This window comes from Monodelphis domestica, chromosome 3 (genome assembly GCF_027887165.1).
Source record: "Monodelphis domestica isolate mMonDom1 chromosome 3, mMonDom1.pri, whole genome shotgun sequence".
Classification (NCBI taxonomy): Eukaryota; Metazoa; Chordata; class Mammalia; order Didelphimorphia; family Didelphidae; genus Monodelphis; species Monodelphis domestica.
Window position 1 is genome coordinate 107,559,440 of NC_077229.1, and position 12,307 is coordinate 107,571,746.

The following is a 12,307-nucleotide window of genomic DNA, read 5'->3' on the forward strand; positions in this document are numbered from 1 at the left end:
ATATATGTACATATATACAAATATACATATATATGTGTACACATATTTTTGGTGGCTGATTATTGACTTGCCTAAGGTCACTCAATTAGTAGTTAGTAGAGCCAGAATTTAAACCTCTGACTCAATAATCAATGCCCTTCCTACATTACTCTAACTTTTTTCACTATACCCTTCTAAGTCTCAGTTTCCTCCAGAAAGTGGGAATTGAGATACTTATCCTACCTATCTCACATGGTTGTGAGAAAAAACCCTTTACAAATTAGAAAACACTATAGAAAAGTGGATTTTATTGTTTTTCTGGACATAGCATCTTCCCTAAATCCCTATATACATTCCTATGCACAGAAGCATCACAAAAGGAATCCTTAGACTTTATTTTATTTTTTGAACTTAGAGCTGGCCTAAAGCAGCCAGAATCCTGCTTTTTATCTCCTTTGGGTCCTCCTGATTTTTTAAAGCTGAAATATTCCTTCAAGGAAAAATACTTAACAATGATTACTTTTTTACTTTTTTAAACCCTTACCTTCCATCTTAGAATCAATACTGTGTATTGTTTCTAAGGAAGAAGAGCGGTAAGGACTAGGCAATGGAGGTTAAGTGACTTGCCTAGGGTCACACAACTAGGAAGTGTCTGAGGCTACTTTTGAACCCAGGACCTCCTGTCTCTAGGCCTGACACTCAATCCACTGAGCAATCCAGCTGCCCCCAAATAATAATTACTTTTAAAAGAAATTCAGTTAGCAGCAAGCATTCTTTCCTTCCTTCTGGTCAGAGAAATGACTTATCCCCACCTCTTGTTAAAGTTCATCCTGTAATCCAAATCCTTCCCTATCTCCATTATTATCTCAGTCATCTCATTTCTCTTATGACTTCAATTTCATTCTCTCCACTGTTTCCTTACCTTTGAAATATGCTCAAGGCTCCTCAGTATATTTCTTAAAATCACTTCTTTAGTCTTTCTACCCATTCAACTAAGGATCGTTTCCCTGCTTACTGCCAAACTTCTTGGGGGAAAAAATGTGTCTATACTTAAAGCTTCCATTTTCTTACTTCTAATGTTTCCTCAGCCTCTAACAGCCTAACTTTTGTTTCCACAATTCTGGTGACCGGGAATTCTCTTAGGTAATATTTTCCCTGACCCCCCAATCAATAGCTTCCTCTTCATCTAATCCAACAATGTTTTGTTTTGTTTTTGAGTCTTCCTTTTCATCCTATTTGCAGCTTTAGGAACTTTTGATTACCTTACTCTTCTCTGTACTCTCTCCTTTTGTTTTAAAACACTATATCCTTTTGGCTCTCTAAGCACCCTTATATACCATTCTCTGGCTCCTTATCCTCCATATGACTCATTAAGGCGGATGGGTCCCATGGTTCTGTCTCTATACCTCTTCTCTCTCTCTAGTCTCTCCCCCTGATAATATTTCACTCCCTTGACTTCAACAACCAGTTCTTAGAGATGACTGTAATCTTTATCTCTAACCCTGATCTCTCTCCTAAATTACAGTGCCTCCATCTCCACCTGTTTTGGGGGTATCTATGATCCATTAAACTTGACACGTCTCCAAACCTGCTCCTATTCTGTTTTTGCTATTTGTGTCAATGGCACAATCATTCACCTAATCTTTCATAGAGCAATGAAAAGAATACTAGCCTTGGAGTTAGGAAGAGGGATGGATTCATATCCTGCTTCTAATCACTTCTCCAAATCTTAGTTTCTACATTTATAAAATAGAGATAATATTTGTGGTTACTATGTTATAGAACCATTGTGAAGATCAAGTGAGAACATATTAAAACATTTTGAAAAGTGTTTTTAAAGCATATAAATACTAGTTAGGTGGCACAGTGGGTAGAGTACTGGGCCTGAAGTCAGGAAACCTGGTTTTAAATACTTATTGCTCTATGACCCTGGGCAAGTCACTTGTTTACCTCAATTTCTTCATCTGTCAAATGAGCTGGAGAAGGGAATGGCAAACCACTTTAGTATCTCTGCCACGAAAACGCCAAAAGAAGAGTAAGACGTGACTGAACTAATTAAACAACAACAAATATCAGTTATACTTGAAACCTTGGTGTTAGTTTTTACTCTTCCATCTTCCTCACTTCTCATATCTAGTCCTCATCCTTAGCAACATCTATGGAGTCATCCTTTCTTCTCTATTCTCATAGTCAGTTCTATGTTCTACACAATGATTGCTACCTGCCTAAACAATTGTAATAGCTTCCTAACACACCTTCTTTACTCCATTTTTTTCCTCTTCCAAACCATCCTTCACACTGTTTCCAGGCTTCTTCTTCTTTTTTTTTTTTTGAAAAATTTATTTAATTAGATGATTTAGAATATTTTTCCTTGGTTACAAGACTCATGTTCTTTCCTTCCCCTTTTTCTGACCCCCTCCCATATCTGACACACAACTCCACTGGGTTTAACATGTGTCATTGATCAAGACCTATTTCCATATTATTAATATTTGCACTAGGGTGATGGGTTAGAGTCTGCATCCCCAATCATATCTCCCTCAACCTATGTGATCAAGCAGTTGTTTTTCTTCTGTGTTTCTTTTCCCACAGTTCTTCCTCTGGATGTAGATAGTGTTTTTTCTCATAAGTCCCTCAAAATTGTCCTGGATCATTGCATTGCTGCTATAGAGAAGTCCATCATATTTGATTGTGCCACAGTGTATTTGTCTCTGTGTACAATGTTCTCCTGGTTCTGCTCCTCTCATTCTACATCACTTCCTGGAGGTTGTTCTAGTCTCCATGGAATTCCTCCACTTTATTATTCCTTTTAACACAATAGTATTCCATCACCAACAAATACCATAATTTGTTCAGCCATTCCCCAATTGAAGGGCATCCCCTTCATTTTCCAATTTTTGTTACCACAAAGAGCACAGATATGAATATTCTTATACATGTCTTTTTCCTTATTATCTCTTTGGGGTACAAACCCAGCAATGCTATGGCTGGGTCAAAAGGCAGACAGTATTTTATCACCCTTTGGGCATAGTTCCAAATTGCCCTCCAGAATGGTTGGATCAGTTCACAACTCCACCAGCAATGAATTAATGTCTCCACTTTGCCACATCCCCTCTAGCATTCATTACTTTCTTTTGCTGTCATGTTAGTCAATCTGCTAGGTGTGAGGTGATACCTCAGAGTTGTTTTGATTTGCATCTCTCTGATTATGAGATGTAGAACACTTTTTCATGTGCTTATTAATAGTTTTGATTCCTTTAACTGAAAATTGCCTATTCATGTCCCTTGCCCATTTATCAGTTGGAGAATGGCTTGATTTTTTTGTACAGTTGATTTAGCTCCTTATAAATCTGAGTGATTAGACCTTTGTCTAATCACTTTTCTTTATGCTTAGATCTAGCCATGCCAGATCTCTGGTCCAGACTCTTCAATCACTCCCCTTTGCCTAATGAGTAAATGCAAACTCTTTAAGCTGCATACGTAAGGTCTTCCACAGGCTCTTGCCACTTTATCTTTCTGGTTGTTTTTCAGACTGCCTTCCACAACAGTACAGTGGCACTAATCACCATTCTTTATACACAGTCTAGATTTTTCAGCCTCAAAGCCTTTTCCTAAATTCTTTCCTACTGACGCAGGGACAGGGAAATAAAGCTAGTGGGCAAAGTTAGGTAGGCTAGGTCATAAATCGTCTTGACCCTAAAGAGTGAGAAGCTGGCCTTAATTGAGGAGGCAGTATTGAGCCATAGTTGGTTTCTGTTCAGGGCACCTTAGGACAGCGGGGTTACACAGTGGATAGAGCACCAGCTCTACAGTCAGGAAGACCTGAATTCAAATGGGACCTCAGTTACTTCCTAGCTGTGCGACCCCTGGCAAGCCACTTAACCTCAATTGCCTGGCCCTTATCACTCTTCTGCCTTAGAATCAATACTTACTCTTGATAGTAAGACAGAAGGTAAGAGTTGTTGTTTTTTAAGTGGCACAACTTCAAGCTGTGTGCGTCTTTTTTTTTCTTCTCACCTCTCTACCTCCTCACCAGGCACTGAACACAATGTATGAGCTCCTCTACCTTCAGGAATTCCGGCTGGTGATCCATTGGGCCTTCTCCAGTATTCTTTTGGGCCTGCTGACTCAGCTGCACTACTTTTTCGAAATGAACATGGTTGACATGGAATATGTTGATGACAGCCTGAATTTGGAGTATCTCAGTCCTTTCAGGTGAGAACCTCAGGCCTCAGGAAATGCCTCTTATGAGCCTTTCCAGATGCTTTACCTTACTTGGCTTTCCTTGTTTCTGAGTTAGAGGGAAAGATGCAAGATCCAGGAGTAATAGAAGAGGCCAACTCTCCCACTCAAAGTCTTTGCTCTTCCTTTTCAGGAATTTTAACCATGACCTGTCCCCTAGAGGCTAAATGATCATCTTTTTAATTAGCCAACACATCAGAACCTGAGTGAGAGAACTTGCTTTTGCCCATTCTTCCTCAGCTCCAGACTGGGCACACATCAGGGACAACGATGAGTGGGAGAAAAACACCAGAGAATATTCATATAGAAATCAGCTTCTGGATTTCAACTTGACTAATTTGTTCCTAGTTCTACCATCTTAGGGCACACAAAACAAGCTGGTTCCTTCTAGTCTGTGTCAGTCTTTAAATATTTGGAGGCAATAGCGTTCTAAATTTTCCTTTTTACGGGTTCAACATCCTCCATTCCTCTCAAATAATCCCAATAGGGTCTAATTTCAAGTTCCTTTTCCATTCTAGCCATTCTCCTCTAGATGGGACCTCTTTGCTTCCAGAAGGCAATCCTGCTAGCCTGCAAACCATCTTTATGGAAAATAGATTAGAATGGAAGGGTCTTTGCTCAGGTGGACCCTGAATTAAAGGAAAGAAAGAGTGTTTAGTCCTAAATTGTAAACAAGTTCTAGAAGAATGACTCTCCATAATTAGTCCATAATTGCCCAAGCAGCTCCTGGAACCCAGGGAAGATAGGACCCAAGCTAGGCTGGAGAACGTCACAATTTTAATTCTTAGACCAAAGATGTGAAAAATCAAAGTAAGAAAGTGTGTCATTGCATTAGGGTGGCAAGAAGCATTGCTCAAAGGAGCAAGCACTATGTTCAGCTTTCATCAAACTAAACTGATTTGTCTGGAAGCTTCATATGGCAGTGAAAGCCTGGTGCTCCCCTTCAGCAAAGAAAAAACAGCAAAGCATAACTCTTACCCACCCTTGGATTACTTTAATACAGCCACACATTGAGAGTACATGTTCTGTAGCAACAGTTCTTTAATTAGGTGAGATGCAGCTGACTGGCCCCTATATGCACTTTCCCAGACCTTTCCAGGGGGCACACTCACAGTGCCTCAGTCTTTGTGCCTCTGTATTTTAGGGGGCCTGTTTCTGGAGGTGCTTTTGCCTCTTCACCATTTCTTAAATCTCCATTTTGAACTTCTTTCCCATTGTTATAAATGCTGAGTAGACAAAGTGTTATCTCTTCTGTCAGCTTCTGGGTCTTCACCATGAGGGTCTTTAATATCATACTTGGTTGAAGGAATTAAAAAGTAGCTGGCCCAATTTGTGGTTCACATTGAGAATTATCCTGAGGAGCACACATTGTGGGGTGGGGACATCTGCTTTACACGACCTTGTGAATGGCCCTTAGATCATATAAAAGCTCAACTCTAGGGCCATTTCTTTTAGAAAGCCTGTTTTGATCTTACTCTTCTTCCCACACAGTCATCAATGCCCTTTCCTTAGAAGTTATCTAGTATCTACTTTGCATATATTTTACATTTAATTTTCTGTGTGCATATTTTTTCACCTCTGGACAACTGAGCGGTCACTCCTCTTGGCTATAAATTTATTCCTCAAAAGGCACCCCCAGCCAGGCAGTGATGACCAGGCAAGGGGCAATTGTCAAACTGAGGCCAAACAGGCATGTTTGTATGTTGTATGTATGTCTGTATGTTACATGAAGAAGGGTAAAAGGTAAGATATCAGAGCTACAAGGTAGAGTCAGAACTGAGGTTCAAACTAAAGAGATGGAACTGCCAGACACAAAAGACAGCAAAAGTGGGATCTGAGAAGCATGGACCCAGTCAGAAGAAACCAAGCATCTAGGCTAAGAACACTATAGAATCATGTATTTTGAACTGGAAGGGATATTAGAGATAATTGAGTACAACCTACTCATTTTCATAGATGAGGAAACCAAGGCACAGGTGAATTAAGTAATTTTCCCAGGGTCATTTCATTAGTATCAGAGGGAAGACTTGAACCTCCATGTTCCTAACTCTAAGTCATGAGTCAATGGGGGCCAGGAAAATAAAATTAAAGTAGGTTTGAGTAAACTCCCATTTCTTTATAGCAATTTCAAATCTTTACTTTCTCCGCAATAGCACTATGAGGTAAGAAAAGAAGTCATTGTTATTATCCTTTTATAGATAGGAAAATCTAGCCTCAGATAGGTGAAGTGATGCTCCAGATTTCATGACAGTCAGGATTCAAACCCACATCTTTTGACTTGGAGTTCTTTATACTACCCCAGTTTGCCTTTCAGAGCTAACAAAGAAATTGATTCAGTGTGTTTTCTAGCAGAATATTAGGAGTTTTGTACCCACTCTGGAAGATTGTTTTCAATTTTGAGTACTAGATATTAGGAAGAAGGTGAGCAATCTATGTTACTTCCAGAAGATGTACCAGGATGATTAGAGGACTAGAAATGCTTCCTTGATGATCTAGAGGAGATGACCATCTGCCCCTGCTGGAAAGCAGGGATGGGTCCAAACACCTTCCAAATTCCTTTCCAGCTCAAGGATTTCAGAATTCTATGTATTTCCTTACTTTTAGAATGCATTCTATCACCCCCCCCCCCATGTGATAAATTTACCTTTCTAATTCTGTTTGTCCAGGGCTAATATGAATTCAATTTGCCCAAGCCTCAGACTTTTTTTTTTCATGCCAAACCAAGAGTCAAGAGCTCATAGCAGCCAAGGACAAGCTCATTTGGAATATATCACAGTAGAAGATGTAGCAAGATTACAAGTAGTCTCATCTTTTAGAAAAATAAATTGAGAAGTATAGTAAGCATGAAGAAGAGCCAGCAGATAGCTAAGCCTTTCTTTTCTTCTTTCCTCCTCCTCCCCCATTACTTTGTGAGGAGTGGAGTAGGGAGATAAGAGACACAAAAAGATTCTGGCAACAGTAGGAACAACACTTTCTCCAGAAAATATATACGGCAATTAAAAGTTTTAAAAAATGATTTATATATCACATTTGTTCCTTAAAACAACTCTATGAAGTTAAGTGCTATTATTATCACCATTTTACAGATGAGAAAACTGAAGCTGAGAGAGGTTAAATGACTTGCCCAAGTCTACAAAATAAGTATCTGAGGTGACGTTTGAACTCAGGTCTTCCTGAGCCCAAGTCTAGCACTCTGTCCACTGTATGACCTAGCTGCTTTCAATAAGCACAGGGAAGAAAATCCCTGCCTGGAAGAGTTAGGGATCCTGGGAAGATAAAAAGGAAGGCACATGTCATTCAGAGAAGAAAACTTCTCAAATATGGTAGTCAGAAGCAATGACTGACTCCAGGTGAATGCCCAGGGTTCCTGAGGCAAATGATGGGACTGCAAAACTGCCACAATCTTTGGGGATACATAGAGACCAGAGAGGTATAGAAACAAGAGCCAAGAAAGATGGAGGACGGATATAGAAATGGCAGAGGCAGAAGCTGTAGATAGCAAAGGCAGCATATCGCCCAAACTAGATGGACACATGCCTGTTCTTCTCTTCTCTTTCCTATCCTTTGTGGTCCTATCTTTGTGGTCCAACTCTAATGTCTCCTTCCTCCTTAATCCCTTTCCCACTTGTCCTTCAATGGTCATATTTCATCAAGCCCCAACTGTGGATTATTCCCACCATCTACCTTCTTTGCCTCTCCCTACTCATGTGCTCCTGAATGAAGCTGAAGAAAATCACAAAACTACACTGAAAGGGTCCAATACAAATTTATGCCACTTATCTCAACAAGGCCCTGACCACAGCAAGGCCAGAATTTTTTTCCTCCCTCATTGACTTACTGTTCAACCTTCACCCTCACCCTCACTCCTGCCCAATGGCTGTTCCAAACCTTTTGGTCTTTTCTTCAAGTCTATCTTTACAAAACCCTCCACTCACCCTCTCAGCCAAGGATTTTGCCTTGTACTTTGCCAAAACATTTGAGGCCATTCTCTGAGAGTTCCATCTTTTCCCCTTCTCATCTCATGAAATTTCAGATATTTTCTTACCTTATCTCCTCCTTCACCCTGGTTTCAGATGAAGATGAGGTGGGCCTTCTCCTTACCAAAGTCAACCCCTCCTCATTTCATCAGATTGTCTCCCCAGTAAGTGACCTTTCTTAGTTATGCCAGCTGGCTAATGCTTATCAGTGTCACCTTCTATTGAATATATGTGTGTGAGGGTAGCCTGTCTATACTCAGTTATTTGCTAATGTTGTCTCTGCCATCATAATATGAGCTCTTTTAGGGCAGGGTTGTATTTTTGCTTTTCTTTGTATGCCCAGCACTTAGCCAGGGGTTAGCACTGAAAACAGAAATGCTGTTTTGACTGATTCTAAAAGAATGGAAAATATCATGAATGATCTTTTGCTAAAAATAAGTGATTGGGAGCAGCTAGGTGACTCAGTGGATAGAGATCTTGGCTTAGAGAGGAGGTCCTGGATTCAAGTCTGGCCTCAGACTCATTTTTTAATGTGTAAATTTGGGGAAGTCACTTTACCACTTAGTAATTGCTTACTACTCTTCTGCCTTGGAACCAATACTTATTATTAATTCTAAGACAGAGAGTAAGGATTTTTAAAAAGTGACTAACTCATGTCTACTCTCTCATCTCTATAAAATCTTTATGAGAAAGTCTGTGAATACATTGAAGATATTCTTGATTAGAAACATGAAGAGGGAAAGAGCAGACTTTCAGTGATGATTTTTCCATAGTAATGCCTACAAGCATACAGTTGATTGAAAGGTTTAATAAATATACATGTTTATTCTTTTTTAAAAATGAGTTTTATTTATATTTGCATTTCTTATCTATACTTTCCTATGTATATCCTCTCCTGTCCTTCCCTATTCCAGAAAATTATCTCCTATACTAAAGAATTTTTTAAAAAGGGAAAAAAGTTAGTAACACAAGCCAACACATCAAAAAATGTTGATGTCATATATGTAACTTCCATACTTATTCAGTCTTTTTTCATTTTTCAGTTGTGTCCAATTTTCTGTGACTCCATTTGGGGTTTTCTTGACAAAGATCCTGGAGAAATTTGCCATTTCCTTCTCTAGCTCATTTTTAAAGATGAGGAAACTGAGACAAACAGCGTTAAATCATGTGCGTAGGGTCGCATAACTAAGAAGTGTCTGAGATAATATTTGAACATAGGAACTGGGTCTTCCTGACTCCAGGACCAGCATTCTATCCTCTGCTCCACCTACCTGTCCCACTTATATGCCCCTGTAAAGAAATCTATAGAACTATTTTTCTATAAAGAAGAGGATAAAGTGATTTCTTAGATGTTCCTTGAGGCAAAGCTTGATCATTATAATTTCACAGCCCTGAGTTTCCATTGACTTGTTTGTTTTCCTTCCAATTATGTTGTTGTAGTCAGCATGCACATCCTCTTGCTTTTACTTGCTTCACGTTATGCCGGTTTAGATAATGTCTTCCAATGTTAAGTGTCCTTCATAGACATCATTTCTTATAACACAGTAATATGGCATCACCTTCATGTATCAGAACCTTATACACCATGCCTAAATGGATGGTCATCTACTCTCGTTCCACCTTTTGCTATTGTAAATGTGCTTCTAGAAATAAACCTTTTTGTAAACAGGGGGCTTTTCTTTCTGTTTTTGACCTCCTTAGGGTATACATATACATGTATACACATGTAAAACAATGCAATACATGGGATGTTTGTATGTAACATGTGCATGCAACACACAACACACATGTTTCTGTGTGATGCGTATGTCATGTAGGCATGTGTATCTGTGTCTATGTACACACACGTGGCCTCTCTGGGTCAGAGGGCATGGGCATTTTAGCCACCTTCTTAGTATAATTCCAAATTGCTTTCTGGAATGGCTGAGCCAATCCAGAGGTCTTTCAAGAGTGCATTAGTGCCCTTATCTCTCTGCAACATTTGCCATTCCCATTATTTGTCCTCTTTGCCAGCATTTTCTCTAGGCCTAATTTTCCAGAAGTATTTGCCTCTGAAGGCTTTTCCCCATAGGTATGCTAGATCTAATAGAGACAATTTTGTTCAATCAGTGCTAAGGTCACGCCATATTTAAAAGAGAGAAAAACCCTCGCTAAACTGTGTGCCAACATTACAGATGTCCTGTGCAGATTCTAAACTAAAGGCTTCTTCACTGTGGGGAAGGATCTTGTTCGAGGATGACTGACGTTGAACCAACCCTTAGAACATTAGACTGATTCTTCAGTAAAATCAATATTGATTTAAAAGAAATCAGTCTTATCATATGTACTTTTAAAAAATCAGGCTCGAGGGAAAGAATAGCCTGCGTAAATTACAAAATTATTTCATGAACTTGGATGGGAAACGTGTTGCTTTTTCCCATACAATAATGATAGTAATAACAGTAATGAGAGTAATGATAATAATAATAGAATTTATACGGAGCTTTTCAAGTTTTAAAAATGATTTGCATATCACATTTGTTCCTTAAAAAGATCCTATGAGGTAAATACTATTATTATTATTCCCATTTTATCATGAAAAAACTGAGGTTGAGAGCAGATAACTTGCCCAAGGCTACAAAATAAGTATTTGAGATGATGTAAGAACTCAGGTCTTCCTGAGTCCACATCTAGCACTGTGGACACTGCATGACCTAGTTGCCTTCCATAAGCTCCAGAGCAGCTAGGTAACACAGTGGATAGAGAGCCAGATCTGGAGTCTGGAGGTCCTGGGTTCAAATCTGACTTCAGATACTTCCTAACTGTAGGATCCTGGATAAGTCACTTAACTGCAATTGCCTAGTCCTCATCACTCTTCTGTCTTAGAACCAATACTAAGACAGATGGTAAGGATAAAAAAAAAAGGCACAGCCTCCTCACTGCTCACTGATCTCTGCCTTTCTAATCCATCCTTCACATAGTTGCCAAAGAAGATTCCTGATGCATAAATGCGACCATGTTATTCCCTTATTCAATAAACTCCAATGGTTTCCAATTGCCTCCAGGGTCAGATTTAAACTCTTCTTTAGTATTTATGCTCCTTTACAGTCTGAGCTCTGATATACCTTAAAAAAAATTCTTATCTTTTGTCTTAGAATAGATACAAGTATGGCTTCTAAGGTTGAAGAGGGGTGAAGGCAAGTTAGTTAGGGTTAAGTGACTTGCCCAAGGTCACACAGCTAGGAAATATCTGAGGCCAGATTTGAACCCTGGACTTCCCATCTCCAGGCCTGACTCTATCTTCTGTGCTGTGTAGTTGCCCCTCTAACCTACCTGTTTAAGGTTCTTGCTCATATTCCAAATGTGTACACACAGACACAAACACACGTCATAGGAGTAGGCCATCCTGCAGAATCGCGTGTGATTAATTGCACAGGGCTTTCAACTTTTCTTTGCTATGAGAATTTGAATCCAGGGCCTCTGTTAAGGAGAACCAAACTAAAAAAAACAAAAACAAATTTAAAAGTCCCATAACTTCTTGAACAATGGCCCCATTCCCTCTTGGGACATGGTGGATTCTCTCTGACCATTCAAGCAAAAGATGGATAACTGCTTGGAGGCTATTTTCTAGAAGATATTAGGATGGATGAGCTCAGAGATTCCGGCCAACTTTGAGACCAGGGGATCTTTGCAAAGATTTATAGGCAATATGAACAAGAATCACCGGATGAAAAGGCTCCGAGGAGTTACAGCCTGTCATGGTGAAGACAATACCCCCACGGGAAGAGCCGGCAACAAAAGAGGTGTGTTCGGGATCAGTGGAAGGCAGCCCCGGTGAACAAACCCAAAGGAACCCGGTCCAGAATAAAGAATCAAAACTTGACCTCGAACCCTCTTACCTTGATTTCTCTGCTCCACAGGACATGCCTGGAGGCCCTGAAAGGTCTGTTTTGGACTACTAACAACTGGGAGGTGTTTGCTTATATGAAGCTACAACAGGGCTGGCTCCTTTTCGAGAGGATAAATACATTCCAGCAGGGCGTGACTCTCCTGTCGAGGTACCTGGGACAGAGATTCCGGGGATGGGGCAGGCTTTCCCCTGGGGGGATTCGATCCCAGGAGGCTCGCCT

At 39.9% G+C, this 12,307-nt stretch overlaps 1 protein-coding gene across 4 annotated transcripts in view; it reads left to right on the plus strand.

Moving 5' to 3' along the window:
* Positions 1–12,307, plus strand: part of LOC103099968 (maestro heat-like repeat family member 5) — a 108,963-nt gene that overhangs the window by 67,609 nt on the left and 29,047 nt on the right. For all 4 annotated transcript variants that reach the window (XM_056820743.1, XM_056820744.1, XM_056820745.1 and 1 more), the window contains 2 exons: positions 4,016–4,194; positions 12,098–12,235. In XM_056820743.1, coding sequence (XP_056676721.1) covers positions 4,016–4,194; positions 12,098–12,235 — 317 coding nt within the window. The remainder of the gene's footprint in view (positions 1–4,015; positions 4,195–12,097; positions 12,236–12,307) is intronic.